The following is an 18,658-nucleotide window of genomic DNA, read 5'->3' on the forward strand; positions in this document are numbered from 1 at the left end:
GTTAGTACTGACTTTAAGATTTTGAATACAGGCAAAACCCTCCTTTTAGAGGTGAGGCTGGTAGTCACAGGGGGCACAACGGTGGGAAGGTTGTAAATGGAAGATGGCACAGGAGGGATTTCTGTTTCTTGATTGGAGCACTAGTTACCTGAGTGTGGGCAGTTTGCAAGAAGTAAAATGTACACTTACAACTTTTCTGTGTGTGTTATAAGCCAATAAAACATTCAAGAAATTTTTTGTGATTTAATGACCTCAACCTTCTTGAATAAAATGGTAGCTAAGAGATGGATGAGGCCAGAACAAGGCTTTTACCACATTTCCTTTTTAAGTACAGGGCAAAAAGACTCAAGCTGGTAAACAAAAGAATGCTGGAGAAACATTTCAACTATTTTATAAGATGGTGTACATTATAGATCAACTTATACCAGATAGGGAGGGAAAAAATTTCAGGAGGAAAAGGGACCGGAACAATTGTTATCAGCCCTATAGAGATGCCCTATAAAGAAGGATATGAGAGGCTCAAATTTCTGGTAAGGCTGCGAACATAAAATACAGTTTCATGGATTATCACAAAACCCTTTTCTGTATGATGAAAGGTCTGGCATGGGAACACACTCAGCTGTTTTTTAATTGATCCAATCCAATTCTAGTGCAGACACAGGCTGTGCTTTCACAAAGCCATTTATCTGTGTATGATGGGCAATAGGCATAAAACATAACCTAGAGTCATATTTTGAGTCCTATACCCAAGAAAATGCTTAGGACTCACTTTCCTCCAAAAAAACCTACTTTATAAATAATAAGTTTTGAAAGAATAATTTCCTGCTCTTCATATACTGAAACCAATAAAGGAGAGAATTCACAGTGGAAGAGAAAAGGTTAAGCTGATCATCAAAGGGCAGGCTCTGATGATCAGCTTTTGATACAGTTAACTTACTATCCTAAGAAAACAACATTAAACATTAATCATTTTTGCTCTCATTTACAGAGCATGAACGTGACCTCTTAGATAACATTCCTACTTATTTTTCCTAACTGAAGATGAAATGAATCCTTGGCTTCAGGGAAATGCCTGTCTGTCTCCCTTGCTTTTTTGAAGACTGATGTTTGCAATTGGTTCTAGGAAGCAATCAGTCTTAAATGCAAAAGGATTCTAGCATCAGTTCTGTGGAGGGATGAACCAACATTAAGACAAATGAACACAGGATCAAAGACTACAGTGAAATGAGGTAAGGATCTGATTATTCCCAAAAGCTTCACAGGACAGGTACCAAAGAAACTGTTCCAACAGTTCCATAACAGAAAGGCCTGTTCTGTATGCATTCATCTTCCTAGGGCAATTACCAATGAGGCTAGTAGAAGAAAAGGAAAAAGGACCAAGGACAAAGAAAAATATTGGCAGAGGGCCATAAATTAAAACTTCTGCAAAATTAAATGGGCACAGAGGAACTAGAGGTGCTGGAAAAGTCTCTATCTCATTGGCGAAGAACATCTTGTGAAAATGGACTGTCCCAAAATTAACATCTAGAAATGATAACATTTAGGTAATGTCCGGAGTTAATCACAGCAATACAAGACAGCCATAAAAGATGCATTCAAACCATTAGTTCAGAAGGCATGCTTTCTAGTCTATGACTAGAAGAAACACAGAAACTAAGAGAACATATCAAAATCTAAATTTAAAAAGCAGGGAAAGATATTAACGTGCAGGAAAAGAAAAACTGTTAAAAAAAAAAAAAAAAGACACAACATAACTAGAACTACTGAGTCAATGTGAAACAAAATGCTTCCAATATGGAAAAATGGCAATGCAATTCAAGTCAGAGCAATCACAATCCCAAAGAGAACAACTCAAGAACCAAGTCTGAGTTTTTTTAAAAACTCTCAGAAAGCCCACAGCAAGGTAGAATATCAAAAGAAAAAATAAGAACAGGACAACTAAATCCACACAAAACATCTATGCATGCACATCAAATTAGAAAAGATGTGGATCAAAACCTAAAACCTTTTTCCAAGCGATAACCCTGCCAGAAGCCCATCAATACTTCATAACTGCAACCCTAGACCTGTAAAAGAAATAAATTCCAGATGAGATACAGGCAGCCAAAGTGGTCACTCCGAAGCAACCAACAAGAAAGCTTCTCCCCCCACCTGCTTCTCAGATTTTTAATCTCAAATGTTTGAAAGATTGTCAGGCTTCCTCTAAAGAAAGTACTGGAAAAATGTTCAAAAAGACACAGAAGAGCCAGTGAGACTCTATTCAGTCCTAGGCCCAAAAAGCAAAATAAAAGATCCCCTCAGAATGACACAGGAGTCTGTTCAAAGTACTCAAACAAAACTTGCCAACTGTACATTCTATCATATGGGCAGTATTCACCATCTCTGAGAGTTCATAATCAATTTGTCACCTCTAACATAGCATTTCCACAGGATTCAAACCAAAGGATCAGAATAAAACATATCTTGATGATTCAGAGCCTGTAAGGAAAAAGTCCTTGAAAGTAACATTACCTCATATTATTTACAACGTAGCCAGTCACTTGACTTAGTTTAAGAGTGGAACAAACAGGTCTACAGAGTAAAATGACAATCTGGATAAAAGACCTATTAAGTATGGAGACGGGTGTACTAGAGAAAGAGAGAGAGAGAATGAGAGTGTGTGTGTGTGGGGGGGGGTAAGAACTTAGAATTTAAATTTCCAAGTTTTAAAAGAAATATAATGATAATTTTAACTCCAGATACCAAAATACTGGTAGAAAAAAAGAAGCTAAAGAGTTTATGACGGAAGAAAAGTGAACAAAGAAGCCAAGAAGAAAGGTGGCTCACTTCTATAACACTTCTAGGCACAAGTAAACAGTAAAGAAGGGAGATCTGATAGAAGTTAATAGAGAACTGGACCAAGTAATATGTCTCAGAGACAAAGAGATCAAGTAAGCAACACAGGTTATTACTTACTCTTTGCTAGTTCAGTAGGAACACATGACTAATAGTGAATTAAAACATGAAATTAACTCAAGAGGAAGTTGGTGAATGGATAATGTGCTCCTGGCAAAATTGAAGATAATTTACCTCTATCAATTTGTTAATAGGCAGGATAAGGTTTATAGTAAGGATTAAAGGATAATCATGTCTTCTACATTGTAAGGAAAAACGGTGAAATAAATAATGGCAAACACATGCTAAAGTAAAGGAAAAAATCAGAAGCTCTATCCTCTCATCTGAGGGGTAAGTCGGCATGCAGGGAATAGATGAAAAAAGAGAACAGGAAAAAGTTCTTGACTAAGGCAGAAAAAAAAGGAAAAAGAAGGAGATTAAGAAAAGACTGAAGAATGAAAATTCTTTCCCACCAGAATAGGGGAAATAACCATTAAAAACAGGAAAGAAAAAAGGAAGCAGCCATGCAGACATACTTATGGCATAAACACAGGAGAGAGGAGGAAGTGTTTAAGTCTGGTAACATCTGAGAACGGGCCACTTTTGGGGAGAAGACATATTAAAACAATGACTTAACTCTACATCCTTAAAGTCCCAACAGGTACGACCTGAAAAATGCTCTCAGAAACTAGGATCAGTTCTCATTAAGACAAACGTAGCCTCAATTTACACACATGTGTATTTTGCCTGCACTCTCCACTCCTAAGTTCACCTTTTATATACATGACAGAAGAAATGCTGGTGAATGTTTTATTACCTTTCTAACCAAAGAATAAAATCAGATCTAAGAGCCAGGTAATGTAGATATTGTGTCATATGCCTACTTGGGGCAATCAGGAAATCACAACTTAACTCTTGTGGCCCAGGAGAAAAGTTGTTTGCTAATGTAGAATACAGATTTTCCCAAGTCTACATTTTTGTTCTCTAGTGTGTGTGTGAAATGTTCCTCAGGAGCACCTCTGAGAGGGCTATAACTGATTCTTAGGAACATTATCTTAAAGCGAGAGTCAGTACATTTTTTCTACAAGGGGGCAGAGGTAAGTATCTTGGGCTCTGAGGGCTATGAGGCATCTGCTGAAACTTCTCAACACTGTCACTGGTGCGCAACAGCCACAGACAATATGTAGATGAACAAATATGGCTCCGTTCCCATAAAATTTTATTTATGGATAAATGCAATTTATTTGAATTTCTTTTCATATAATTTTCACATGTCACAAAACCTTCTTCTTCTTTTGATCTCCCCTCCCCCTACCCTTAACCATTTAAAAATGTAAACCAGTCTGATCTTAAGGTCCATACAAAAACAGGTAGCGGACCAGATTTGACCTGTGGGCTACAGTTTGCTCACCCCTAAACTTAAAGAATGACAAATTTCAAAAATTTTCATAATACTACACAAAGTTGACATCTTGTGGCTTTTTTTAATCCTAAAAAAAGAGGACTGCCTGAGTCACATGAACATCACTAGAAATCTACTACGTCAGGAACAGACCGAAGTAACTCGCAAGTTTTAATGAAAGACAAGGAGAGGTGCTTTAGGAAACAAGCAATAGAGGTATGATGTCCGATGTATATTTCCCAATTGTTTGCTCCCAATATATTTCCAGATAAAGTGAAAGGCAAGAAAATATGAATGACAGGGGGAAAAGTAGGGTGATACTTAAGCCATAAGAGAAAAATCTATCAAGCTATCTAGACATTTGCTAAAAATAAAAGAGGAAAACATCAGTTCTATTTCCCATACATGTATGGTTGAAAAGTTTTTGACAGGAGACAATATGCAACACATTCTGAAGCTCGTATCATGTCTAATCAAAAAGCATTTTTTAAGCCAAAGGAAGATGAGAGATAGCTCCCACCATTCATGCCAGCCATGCCATGAGGACTACCATTTTCTTCTCACTTGGCTTCTGGTTAAAATCAAATTCACATTTAAAATATCAGAACGCTCCACTTAATATCCTACCTTGCATGTTCCTGAACTCCCACAATCTCCACTTCACTATCTGAAGAGGCAATATTAATTTCTTCATTGAGAGGTGCATTGCCACCTGATGTCTTGTCACTTGCTAGGAATCCTGGATCCAAATGACCTGAGAGAGAAGGGGGAAAAAATAAGCTCTACAGTTTGACTTCTTACAAGCAGCACGAACAACTCATTGACAGATTTCCCATCAAGGTTTAATCACAGAAACAGGACTGCTGTACGAGAGCTCACCAGAGTGAAACTGTCAAGTCTCTGGCTCTCTATTCCTTAGGAAGAAAAGGAAAAAAAAAAAAAAACACGTTGAGTACTTTAGTAAATAGGTATATATATACTGTGATAATACTCTATTATATTTTATTCCACAATGCTTTTTGCATTCAACTCCTGTCTGCTTTTAAATGACCTGTATAACAGGTCTGTCACCACCTAGAGGGCAACGGGGTTCTCTACTGCTTACCGGTGAATTTTAATAGAACAAAATTCTAAACCAGAAATGTTCAAAGGCATAAACGGAATAAATAACAGAAATACTCATTAATAACATATTTATACTGGAATGCTTTATGAAGGATTTAACAATTTTCTTTAAATTTTAAACAATTTTAACAGTCTTTCTCAAAAGGAATGGAGAGCTGACAAAATCTAAACCACATCTAAAAGAAAAGGCTAGAGGCAGATCACAGTTTTTGTTCTGAGCAACTGAAATATAACCTGTACGTTGCTGACAGTTCTTATTAGACAGAAGGAAACCACATACTCTTGGAAAAGCATAACAATTTGTGGCACTGGGGCATGTAAGAACTTTTTCACAAGGGGCTTCACAAAGCATCTATTACATGGTGCAGTAAAACACATTCTCCAACGCACCGAAAACATGAGCTTCATAGAACTCTCTCTCAATAAAGGCTAAGAGCAAGCAGCAAAGTACACAGCAATATAAACAATTCTAACAAGAGTTAAAATAATTCAGTCTATGTACCCAGCTCTTAAGTGTTCTGGCCTTTAGGAAATTTAGAATATCTAGGAGTTATGAAATAAACCGAGTTGCAACAGGTACAAATTTTCAATTACTCTTTAAAAGGTATTTTTATTTAAATATATTGTCATCTAACATAATATTATGTCTCTATATCAAAAAAAAAAAAAATCCTTGGGGCGCCTGGGTGGCTCAGTCGTTAAGCATCTGCCTTCGGCTCAGGTCATGATCCCAGGGTCCTGGGATCCAGCCCAGCATCGGGCTCCCTGCTCCTCGGGAAGCCTGCTTCTCCCTCTCCCACTCCCCCTGCTTGTGCTCCCTCTCTCGCTGTGTCTCTCTCTGTCAAATCAATCAATCAATCAATCCTTGGTGACACCTCATATAAACTAGACCACAATCAGTAAGATTTTACACACATGACTCTCACTTCCCCCTCCCTCACCCCTTCACATCACTCATTCCAATGCTTCAAGGTCACTGAGAAACCTTGTACTTTCATACTCCTGAGAACTTTTAGTATAACCCTTTTGGAAAGTTATAGACAGTCCCAAAGCAAAAGCCTTCTAATTTTTAAACCCTCTGACCCTGTAGTCCCATCTCTGGGAATCTAGCCTAAGGGAAAAAACTTTGAATAAGCAAAATGCAATGATGTCCAAAGACAGTGACTACTGTCTACGTTAGAAACTTGGGGAAGTGGGGGCGCCTGGGTGGCTCAGTTGGTTGGGCAACTGCCTTCAGCTCGGGTCATGATGCCGGGGTCCTGGGATCGAGTCCCACATCGGGCTCCGCCTGCTCTGCGGGGATCCTCCTTCTCCCTCTCCCTCTGCTGCTCTTCTTGCTAGTGCAGTCTCTCTCAGTCAAATAAATAAAATCTTAAAAAAAAAAAAAAAAAAAAAAGAAACTTGGGGAAGTGTATGCATAACACAGAAAGTGTCACATATAACACTATAAAAGTATTTTGGTGCTGGGTGAAAGCTGGTAAAAAGCAATCAAGTTTGAATATAACTGTGGGTCTTTTTTTTTTTTTTTTTTTTTTTTACAATTCTTTAATATTATCTTTTTTTATTTGGTTGACTATGATGCATATGAGAACACAGAAGACCACAAAGCTTAATATGGCTCCCAGATACAACTGGTGATTGAGATTATATTACAGTCTGCAAGGGCTTAACTTTCTGTATTAAAGAACAGCAGAAATAGGATTCTAAATATTGGCAATAGGGAAATAACTGAATCCTATGAGCATATGAAAGGCGGCATTCACCAGACAAAACCCAGTTTTGTTAAATCTGGGGTGGTTGCTTAAATGGGGAGTATGTATGGTTAAGTCTTGATTTGGTAAACTCAGATTCTTGCTCTGACCCCAATACCTTGCTTGTGGCCAAGTGTTTTGTCCAATGTCCAGTTCAATGTTGAAGTTACAACTATATCACACGCACTGTTCCTACTGCACTGCTAGGAAGGAACATAAATTGATAGTCTTTTTTCAAGCCTTCAGCTTGTCCATATTCAATCTTTTGAGCAGCGCTGCTTTGTACAACTCTAACAATGTACCTCATCTATTTGTTCCTACAATAAATACTTGTTTATGACAGGCTATGCACTAGGTGCTAGGAATATTACGGAGAACAAAGACAGGAGGTGTAGAGTGTCTACCCTCAACTAGCTCACGATATACTCCAGGATTATAAAAAGCAGTCCATTACACTATGGCTTGAAAATTGCTCTGTTAGAGAAGCAAGGAGTACGTTTAAAGACACAGAAAAGGGAAATTTCCCAGACTTGGGAATAATCGAGGACGCAGAGCTCTTAGGGAAGAGTAGGCACAGGTGAGGGAAACTAGCAATAAGGAACACTGTGTTGCCGTTTAGGGTATAAAAATTCAGCAAAATGTGGGGTAATGTAGTAAAAACAGTAATGGGAAATGAGGCTGGGAAAGTCAGCAGGGCTCAGAGGGCAAGGTATCTGGACTTGACCTTGAGAAGTCGGAAACCACTGAAGAATTTAAGCAGTGACATGATCTGGTTTTCCATTTTCAAAAATTTCCTTTTGGAGTGTACAAATGGAACTAATATCAGGGCAGGGAATATGAAAGGCAAGAAAACCAGTTAGACTGCTATAGTTTCCTGGGTGAGAAATGACTACGGCCAAACTAGTAAAGAAACAAAATGGGGGGATACTATCTGTGTACGTGTATATACAGAGGGCTAGCAATGCTGGGAATCAGGCAAATCAACAAACAAACTTAGGAAAAAATAATGGTAACTGGACAGAGTTACAGTGCCCTTCAGTGCACCAATGGACAGATGAGGGTGGCTGCTCAGGACATGATGATGGCGTGCCTCTAAGATGTCCAACAGGCAGCTGGAGGTACTATTCTGAAGCTCAGGTCAGAGGTCTAGAGAGGAAATAGAGTCCTCGGCAGTAGGTGGGAAGGTAAAGGGCAGCAGAGGAGTGAAGGAGGCCTAGAAGAGAACCCTGACAAACACCAATAATTAAGGATGGGCAGATGAAGGGGAGCTCACCAAGTTAAGTAAAAGGTAGGAAGGAAACCTTAAAATACGAAGCCAGGACACCATGGAATGAGCATTTCTAGGAAGAAGTGCTTATCAGTGCCCAATAGAGAGGTCCAATGAGAAGAGGGACTAGGTAGAGTCCACTAGAATCAGCAATAAGATGACCATACATGTACCTTGGCAAGAAGAGCCTCAGAGGAGTGATAGGGCTAAACCCAATGTAGCAAAGCAAGGTGAAGAATAACGGAAAGGCAGGAAGAACATACACATTTTAAATAGTTTGGCTATGAAGAAAAAGGCAATAGGATAGTACTGAGAAAGGAAAATGGGTCTGAGGGAGAGGGATATGTGTGTATGAAGAACTTTAAAAGATGGGAGAGACCCGGCCATATGTGGAAAAAAGGCAGAGCAGAAACAAGCGTGATGGCAGAAGGCTGAGGCAAGGTTCATCCGTGAAGAATGCAGCAAGGCCATGTGCAGAGCACAGGTGTGGGTGGGTAGCAGGGTGAGGGTTCAGAAAAGTGAAGCAACCACTATGAAGACAGAACTGCCTAAGGAAAGACAGGATCTGCTGCGCAGCACTGAGAGCCAGGGTGACGCTGCACACTAGGAAGCTAACTCAACCCACGATTCTGCCGCTATTTGATTTTCTCCAGCTATGCTAAGCAGAGTGATACAGGTTCCAAGTGTGCGTCCAGGGATCAGACTATGCCAGCTAGGTGACAGGAAAGCCCGCTCTACAGGGAGCTGGGGCTATGGCACAGGAGAGCTGGGCTTAAACATGCTGGAGCAGGGAAGAAGTGACGCTAGCAGGGGGCCGCGTGATGGGTCAGTGAGGCGGAAGAACAGTATAAGGGAAGTTAACAGCATGAGAGTATACCAGAGCCCCCGTGGAAAAGGAGAAAGCAAGAGGAAGAGGCAGGAAGAAAACCAGTGATTATGAGAAGTAAAACACTGTAATTCTATCTTCTTGGCCACCCACAAACACAAGCCTCTGGGACCCATCCACTGCTCTCCTGTCTCATCCTCCACTCCACTGTTATTCTCCTTTGCTCCAGCCACCCACACTTACCTTCCTACAACTTTTCCACTGCCCTCTGGAATGCCAGATCCATGGAAAACTGCACTGAACTTTTCACCTCCCTGTGGAAATCTGACTCTCCTGATAATGCCACCAACCCTGTAGTCCTTGGAAGCTGCTCCTACGCCACAGTTGGGGGACCAGAATCACTTATGAATACTGCCCTCCATCCTCATGTACAACACCAGCAGCCCCCACCTTCCAGAGCACTTCCAAATACTAACTACAGGACAGTTTCACCCCTCCATGGAACATTACTGGCACTGGGGTTAGTTTCTCTCTCTTTCCACTTTAAGTTCCTGCTACCATGATTACTTATGACTATATGAGTGCTCGTTATTTATGTGGACAACCACCCCCAAATTCTCCACGCCTACTCTCTAAGGAGCCAAGGCTCAAGAGGCACTTAACACTCCCTGTGGTTAGACTCATAGCAAGGGGCTCAGCCCTTACCATCCTAAAAATAAACAAGATAACTGAATTAAACCAAACTAAAAAGGCAGATTGTAGGAATCATGGTTGCTATAACTAAACTACTCCTCCTTGATTACTCAAATCTTTTCAACAGTAATTAAGAAAACATGACAAGAATATGACACAATTAGTTCTTAGTATCTCTGTGCCCAGTTCTATCTCCACAGTTCTAATTTTTTTAATTAATTTTTTTATCTGAGGGTAGCCTGCAGTTCTAATTTATAATTCCAACTTATGAAATGTTCTGTCTCAGTCACCAATATTTCTGAATAACCAATCTTTACTGATTAGGCCCCTCATCCTGACCCTATCACATATAAAGCCTCACTTCAGATCTGGAAATATCTCTTTGCCTTCCTTTGTTTAAAGAAAGGGGAAGAACAAAAAAATAATAAAATAAAGGGGAAGAAATGAAAAATTACTATGCTACTTTTACTCACAATTTCACTATAGTATCTTAAGAAAAGGTAACTACCGTCAATATTTAAGATTCTTCTAACTTTATTCATCCATTATGGATCCAGAAACTAGTATTTTACATACCACCTTCACATTATTACATCAATTCAAACCATTTTGTTAGCACGATTTGGGCCATAAAAATTGTAATCCCACCCTGCTGGCATTTATAGAACTTGTGTGATGTTCTAAAACTGATCACTTAAAATCAGGGTCGGCTCCTGGGGCCAGTATTTTTACTCTTTAGTCTAAAAATCAGTATAAAATAAAATAAGGGATGCTGAGTTTAAGTGATGGAGGCTAAATACAAATTTCCTGGTGAATGTTAACTCTAGACTAATGATTGTGGGAGTTTTGCCACATTTCTTGTCAGAGCCATTAGATAAAATGTGCCACTCAGATAACAAGTCAGCTGTGACCCCACCAAGTGTATGGGACACCATGCTCTGCAAGAGACACTAAGGCTTTCTGCAAGAGACACTAAGGCTTTCTCCAAGAGCCAGGAATATACCCCCTCTTCGGTCTATTTCAGAGCCAGGGCAATCAGTCCTTTTCTCTCAACGTAACCCTCTTCAGTATGTCATACATTCCTTTGGGAGCTCCTGTGCACAGCTTCACATTCTCTGGCCTTTGGGCCATCCTCCACTGTCAACCCTCCAACCCATGACCTCACAGGAATCCAGTGACAGAGCAATGGCTAAAACATACACAAAACGGAGCCTCAAAGATGCTCTGGGGTTCTCGAATACGGTCAGTGGCAATAATCTTTCCTGTTGCAGGACAAGAATAAGCCCTGTAGAAAAAGTGTAAATACCACAATTACCATATATTAAACTGAAAATAAATCAGAGGACTTATTTAACTATGGGGGCAGCTGGCTGTCTCTGTGTAGCTCTTCGGAAAGATAACTTCTTTCACTCTATGAGAAATTCTAAGTTTTTGTCCTCCCACTAAAGACATTTTCAACGCACAAGTCAGAAAGAAAACAGCATAAAATCATAACTAAATTATCATGGCAAACATTTTCTTTTTGTCTTCAAAAGAAATAATGTAGCTACTTTTTAAATCACAAATCTACTGGGTAACAACTAGTCCAAAGCCGATCTGCAGCACATTAAAGGACAGGAGGACAGCGACACATTAGGTATAAAAAAGGTTAGTATCTCAAGTCATCATTCATTTAGCTTGAAAACAAGTGAATTATTACCTTGCATTTTTCAGTAAGAATGTGAAAAACAACTTTAAAAAGTAGGGCAAAAGAAGTCAGAAAACTAAAATCTTAGAGCTCATAAGAACCAGGTAAAAACAAGCGAAACCTGACCAAATGTGATCTCCTTCACAAGACTGATACACTGACTTCAAAGTGCTATTAATAGAAACATGGCCATTCTGGTCTGATTATAAAAAGCCCTAGGCTAAGAACAGGAAACCCAAGATTTGTTTCTCTGCACTATAACTAGTGTTCTGGACAAATCAAGATCATCATCCCTATTTTAAGGATGGGAACATGCTCATGGGCTACCTTCTTGACAAGAAGGCTGATGGAAAAAACATATCATTTCTGTAAAAGTTTTAATTTCCGGGGGGGGCGGGGAGGTTCACTCTAAACAAACTTAGTTTACCACAATTATAAGCCTTCCATACCAAGAGTACTTCAGATTTCTGCTTGTTTTAGCCTTATCTACTTTTACATGTACAGTGAGCTACTACTAGCAATAAGTAAAAATTAAGCCATATTCCTATTTACTGATACAGTTTCCTCAACATGTCCAACACAAGAGTTACCTGGGAGTGATTACTAGAAACAGATTTTCCAGACCCCATACCAGATCTACTTACAGAATTCTCAGGGAGAAATTTAGGATTCTGAATTTTTACAAGTACCCTAGGTAATTTTTATGCTCAGGCTGAGTATAGGAAATTCCTGTGGCCAGAGCAACTCACTCCGGGACAGAACAGTAAATTAGAAATTCACTGATTAGGTCCATTAATCACTTCCTTACTCAGCCTACTTCAGCATACATACGCTAACATAATGCTGGCCAGCATTCCTGAGGTCCTACCTTGTGCTGTATTCTGCACTAAGTACAGTATCGACATCATTTCACCTAATGGGAACAATAACCTTTTTGGGATGGATACTAGTTTTATCCTGGTTTGCAGAGAAGAAAAACTGAGGCTTTATGTAATTTACCTGAGTTCAAACAGTATGTAAGTGGCTGCTGGTTCAAACCAGGATGTTTGTTGGCAGCAGGCTGCTACCTACACTACACTGTTCAATTCTAGCATCAGGAAAGGAGAAGGAAACACATGACAACAGCTGAAATGGAAAGTTTAGGTCTTTTGTTGACCAGTGGCTTTCTGATTTCAATTCTTTTCCTTGGTTAAAACTAAAACTGAAGAGGGGTGCCTGGGTGGCTCAGTCGGTTAAGCGGCTGCCTTCGGCTCAGGTCATGATCCCAGAGTCCTGGGATCGAGCCCCGCATCGGGCTCCCTGCTCAGCAGAGAGCCTTCTTCTCCCTCTCCCTCTGCCTGCCGCTCTGCCTACTTGTGCTATCTCTCTGTCAAATAAATAAATTAAAAAAAAAAAAAAAAACTAAAACTGAAGAGGGGCACGTGGGTGGCTCAGTCGTTAAGCGTCTGCCTTCAGCTCAGGTCATGATCCCAGAGTCCTGGGATCGAGCCCCCTCCCACTCCCCCTGCTTGTGTTCCTGCTCTCGCTCTCTCCCTCTGCGTCAAATAAATAAATAAAATCTTTAAAAAAAAAAAAAAAACTAAAACTGAAGAGTAAAAACTCTTTTCCATACACAAACATCACCTAGGGCGCTTGGGTGGCTCAGTTAAGCGTCTGCCTTTGACTCAGGTCATGATCCCAGGGTCCTGGGATCAAGCCTGGCATCGGGCTCCCTGCTCCGCGGGAAGCCTGCTTTTCCCTCTCCCACTCCCCCTGCTTGTGTTCCCTCTCTCGCTGTGTCTCCCTGTCAAATAAATAAATAAATAAAAATCTAAATAAAGGGGGGGGCACTTGGGTGGCTCAGTCAGTTAAACGTCTGCCTTTCAGGTCCTGATCCAAATGCATCAGACTCCCTGCTCAGTGGGGAGCCAGCTTCTCCCTCTCCCTCTGCCGCTTCCCCCACTCATTCTCTCTTTCCTTCCCTCCCTCCCTCCCTGTCTTTCTCTCCCTCTGAAATAAATACAATGTTAAAAAAAAAAATTTATCTTAAATTCAAACCATAAGAATGACCATCTCATTGATGCTAGAGTTCAAATCTCAAAACTATAAACTGGCAAGCAAGCATGCATTCTGTTAACATTTTGTTGTGGCACTGTAAGTATATTCAAAATTTGCGAGATGGGTTCCCACTAAGATAATTATATCAAGACCAGAGTGTATTATTAAGTTTTATCACTCACATACCTGCATTGTCAGATTTAGAAAAAAAGACTTTGAGCCAATATATGGCTTCATAAGAAAATGTGATGAGGATCTGTTGAACAGTGATGATATACAAAAATCTACACACAATATGTGTGGCCCAATACATGCGTATGTTCTCTATATATTATATCTTAAATAAACTAATCACATACGTGTACCAAGAGACATGTACAAGAAATGTTAATGGTAGCATCATTTGAAATAGCATCCTAAATGTCCAATAAAGAGAATGGGTAGGTCAACTATGATATATTCATACAGTGAATACTAAACAGCAGTGAAAAATGAATGAACTAGAGCTATACTTATCAACAAGAACAAAACACAAAATGTTGAAAAAAGCAAGTTACAAATCATTACGTTCAATATAATATCAATTAGTATTAAAACATGCTTGTTGGGGCGCCTGGGTGGCTCAGTTGGTTAAGCGACTGCCTTCGGCTCAGGTCATGATCCTGGAGTCCCTGGATCGAGTCCCGCATCGGGCTCCCTGCTCGGCAGGGAGTCTGCTTCTCTCTCTGACCCTCCCCCCTCTTATGTGCTCTCTCTCATTCTCTCTCTCTCAAATAAATAAAATCTTTAAAAAAAAAAAAAAATGCTTGTTTACAGATACATAATAAATGCAGTAAAAATATAAAGAAACACACGGAATACCAAACATCAAATATACCAAATTCAAGACAGCTTTGGAATGGAGAGGGAAAAGGAAAGGGAACAGAGTTGAAGCTGTGGGTGTTTCCCTTACATATTTTTGTAATGTTTCATTTCTTAAGAATGGTGGTTCTTAAGAAGGTATCTGAGTGATATATTCTTTAAAAATCTGTGACTGAAATTCAAAAAAAAACAATCAAAAATAGAATCAAGTACACAAAGGCTAGTGATGTTTTAAACAATCAAGCTAACAATTACTTGAATCTTAAAATGTGATGCTATTGGGGCGCCTGGGTGGCTCAGTTGTTAAGTGTCTGCCTTCGGCTCAGGTCATGATCCCAGGCCCTGGGATCGAGCCCCGCATCGGGCTCCCTGCTCCGTGGGAAGCCTGCTTCTCCCTCTCCCACTCCCCCTGCTTGTGTTCCCTCTCTCACTGTGTCTCTCTCTGTCAAATAAATAAAATCTAAAAAAAAAAAAAAAAATGTGATGCTATCCCTGATACTGGTAACTTTAAGGATACTTTAAAGCCCACATCTTTGCACTATTAGGCTGAATTGTCTGAAACTGCTGGGTTTGTTATAGGTCAAAAAGTCAAATATTAACAATTCCATATGGCTCAAACTAATATGAAAATTCTCTACATGAAAAGCAAAACAAAAAGTAATCATTCATGTTTTCCCCAAGACTTTACTATACAGTGATCTACATTTAACAGCAAGACTAAGAAACAGGGAAATAAAAGTGAAGTAGAATGGATCACTGGTCAACAGAAGAAAAATGAAGATAAACTATCCAGTGTATAGAACAAGTCATATAACTTAGAAATACATATTGCACAAAATGTGGTCAAACTACTCTCCTTTAATATAAAATATTACTGCTTAATTTTTTAAAGTACTTATACATATTAATAAATCCTTAAAAGATCCTTGCTGGGCAAAGCAAGTATTTATACATACAAAAATTGAAGTCCAGAGGACACTTTGTCCAAGGTCAAACAGGCAGTTAGCAGTCAAAACATATTTAAAGCTAAAGTCAGGTCCTGTTCCAAAATTATCTACAATAAATTAAGCAGAAACTCAACAAATAAGAGATTTTTATTTTGTTCCAATCAGATTATGGAAGGAAGAATTAAGGGCAATGATCTGTGGAGCGCTGTCTCCTTTTTTATTTCCTAGCAATTTCAATATATATATATATATATGTTCTAAACCTATTATTATTTTTGTAAAACCCATAAACATAATATTTTAGGTAGTGATTAAATTATAAGAGTAGCTCATAAAAGCCAATGCAATTTATAATTTAACTAGGAAGCTATAATCCTTCTGTAACACTAAAGTAGGAAAATACACACTAAAAGCAGTCTCTCAATTCCCTCCCCCTCTTTTCAAACTTAAGTACTAGTGCTTTAAGAAAAAGGTTTAAATGAGAAAGAATGTTGAAAAAGTGTTGAGGAACACAATTAAGGAGACTTGGAGGCACTGGGCAATGTTTTCAAAAGCAATGCAATGTTTTTTTTTTTTTAGTGAATAAATATCACTCTTCAGAATCATCACAGAGCCCAGATAAATTATGCAAGACAGGGAGAGATTTTCCTGAGATACCAGAAGCAGAAACTGAATGAAAAGGGTTGGAAGAGACAACCTGAGAGCTACCGTAGAGGAACTGACAGGGACAGGCACACAGAGAAGCAGAAGAAACAGTGCAGCCCCGCACAGGAGCAGCCCCCAGGGGCCAGTTTAATAAGCTCCCTCCCCACACTGCAAGGTAAGGTCGCAGTACAGATTAAGTGAGGGAAGCCCCTGGAGAAGAGGAGCGGGGAGGAGTATTAAGGCCATCTGGATGGTTTTTAACGTATGTGAAGTATTTTTAACCCAAGAAATAGGTCTACTGGAATCTACCTATGCCTACCATTATTTCTCATTTTTGCTTCCTTCACATTAGGAAAGATGAACGACATGCTACCCACATCTCCTTTTCAGTTACAAATGGCACCCTGGATAGTCACAATCATCTAATGCCAGATGTCTAGTTGGCCTGCTCTCATTGGCAGGGTCACTACAAGGAAAACAGCCGCTGGGACACATGCACAGTACACCATGAGAGGGGGGAGGGGAGGGAGACCAACCTGCCTCCGCATTCAGCTCCTCTAGAAGCCCGCTGGTCCTCCAGGTAGCTCCTGTGTCCTGGCCTCCTACAGAATTACTGTGCTCTTGAACTACTGCAGCCGCCAATAAATTGTCCACATTTACCACTTCTGGGTCAGAGCTGGTGTCAGACATATCATAATAAGCTACAACTGGAGGTCCATCTAGGGAGGAAAGAAAATGTATACTTGTATCTAACTTCTGGGGTGAAAAATACTTCTGTAACTAAGAGCCCTCCAAATGCCAGTTGCCTTTATCTTATTATTCTATCTGGTCAGAAAAGCTGCACTTTATACACCTAATATTTTGTACATGATGTGAAAGTGGAAAAGATAACCCAAGCTTATAAAGATGAGGGACACATTTGAAAAGTAGAAAAGGAGCATAATTATGAAGAATGGAGGACAACAGTATACTGAACAAAGTTACATTGAGTTCTTGCCATATTTCTAAAGAGCAAAAGATTATGAAAAAGGGGAAGACTCCACAGAGTAAAACTGATTTTTTAAAGGAAAAAAACTGAGGCAAACTATTAAAACTCATTTTATAGTTTTTAAGAGAATGAGTCTAGTTCTTTCTCTTAATAGCTAATACTTAAAAAGTCACTAATAGATTCAGAGAAGAAAATCAAATACGTATTTTCCTATTCTAAAGAACTAAGGCTAACACTAAGAGTTCTACTTGACTATGTCCAGTAAAGCCCTTTACAAATATCAGGGATGTTATATATTTTACAACATTCTACAAAAAAGAAAATACTCACAAAATCCACCTTCAGGATTTTGCTTTGGATGTCTTGTTAGGGAGAAATTTTCTTTTCCCTGAGAAAAACAACCAGCTCACGCTCCAAGGCAACGATATGCAACCTTATGGGTTATTTTAGAGGAAGACATTGAAGTCCTTACTGGAAAATAAGAGATCCCTTCTACCTCCAAATCACCCTAACTAACTGAAAAAGGCAGCAGAGCTCCAGAGTAATTAAACTGCAGTGATTCATGCTAAAATAACTCAATATTCATGCTTGTAGAACAGATACATGCTTTAAAATGCTAATGCTACCCTTTTTCTAATGCAACAGCAAAAAGCAAAAATACAGTTTTCATTCAATTATAAAACACATCCCTTACTACTATCTCCATTTTAGAATAAAGCAGAAATAAAAGAATGCAGTTTCTCCCCCAACAGCTATTTATGAAGTGCAGGCAAATTATGTATTTCCATAAAGATTTTTTAAGATCAAGACTGTTTAACATTAAACACGCCTATTTTATGAAACTCTTGACTATGAATACATATGCCAATGAATCATTAAAATAGAACACAATGAAGGATTAGTTTTAATACAAACATCCATTGTGTACATTGTCACTGAACAAAAGATGGAACACATTTGGGGTATTTATCCCTTAAAGCAAAGTTCTCAAATCACAGGTTTATGTAGCAACATTTTTAAAATAAAAATGACCAAATAAAAGCAAATGAGTTGTTAAGAGCCACTGTATAAAGAACAGACATGTCACAATATGAAATTCTGACGATCATGACAATTTCAGTTGACTACTTAAAAATAATTTCCAATTCTCCCAAAAGGGTAAATCAAGTTCATAAAATTCAATAGTGTGGCCTCAGTACCAGTTGGTAATGGATTTTAGCTCAAATAGCAAAAAATTGGTTCATGTTTGATATTTTTCTTTTCTAAAAAGGAAAAGAAAGCTCTATCATTTATGGAGTTCTCGTCAGAGTTCAAAATGATTATTATGGAATCAAGATACTGTGTGATGTCCAAATACTTGGGTGCAGAAGATATGAGTGAGGGTCAAGTACAATATTGACTATTTGACCAAATGTTCTATTTTTAAAAGGGCTTTAGTTAAGTGTTGCTTTTACAATAAATTAGTGATTTATTTTAAAATTTATACCACCAGTACCATTCACAACCTCTTGCTCACACATCCCCCCGCCCCAACCACCAAATTGAGGCATCAGGT

The 18,658-nt window shown here is 39.1% G+C and overlaps 1 protein-coding gene across 4 annotated transcripts in view; it reads right to left on the bottom strand.

Annotated features, from left to right (window-relative positions):
• CUNH18orf25 (chromosome unknown C18orf25 homolog) overlaps positions 1-18,658 on the bottom strand; it is an 84,744-nt gene that overhangs the window by 8,075 nt on the left and 58,011 nt on the right. For 2 of the 4 annotated variants that reach the window (XM_032422583.1, XM_032422584.1), the window contains exons 3-4: positions 16,652-16,834; positions 4,904-5,030 (exon numbers count right to left, since the gene is read on the bottom strand). In XM_032422583.1, coding sequence (XP_032278474.1) covers positions 4,904-5,030; positions 16,652-16,834 — 310 coding nt within the window. The remainder of the gene's footprint in view (positions 1-4,903; positions 5,031-16,651; positions 16,835-18,658) is intronic. The other 2 variants (XM_032422586.1, XM_032422585.1) reach the window with 1 other exon arrangement.

This window comes from Phoca vitulina, unplaced genomic scaffold (genome assembly GCF_004348235.1).
Source record: "Phoca vitulina isolate PV1807 unplaced genomic scaffold, GSC_HSeal_1.0 scaffold27, whole genome shotgun sequence".
NCBI classification, from domain to species: Eukaryota; Metazoa; Chordata; class Mammalia; order Carnivora; family Phocidae; genus Phoca; species Phoca vitulina.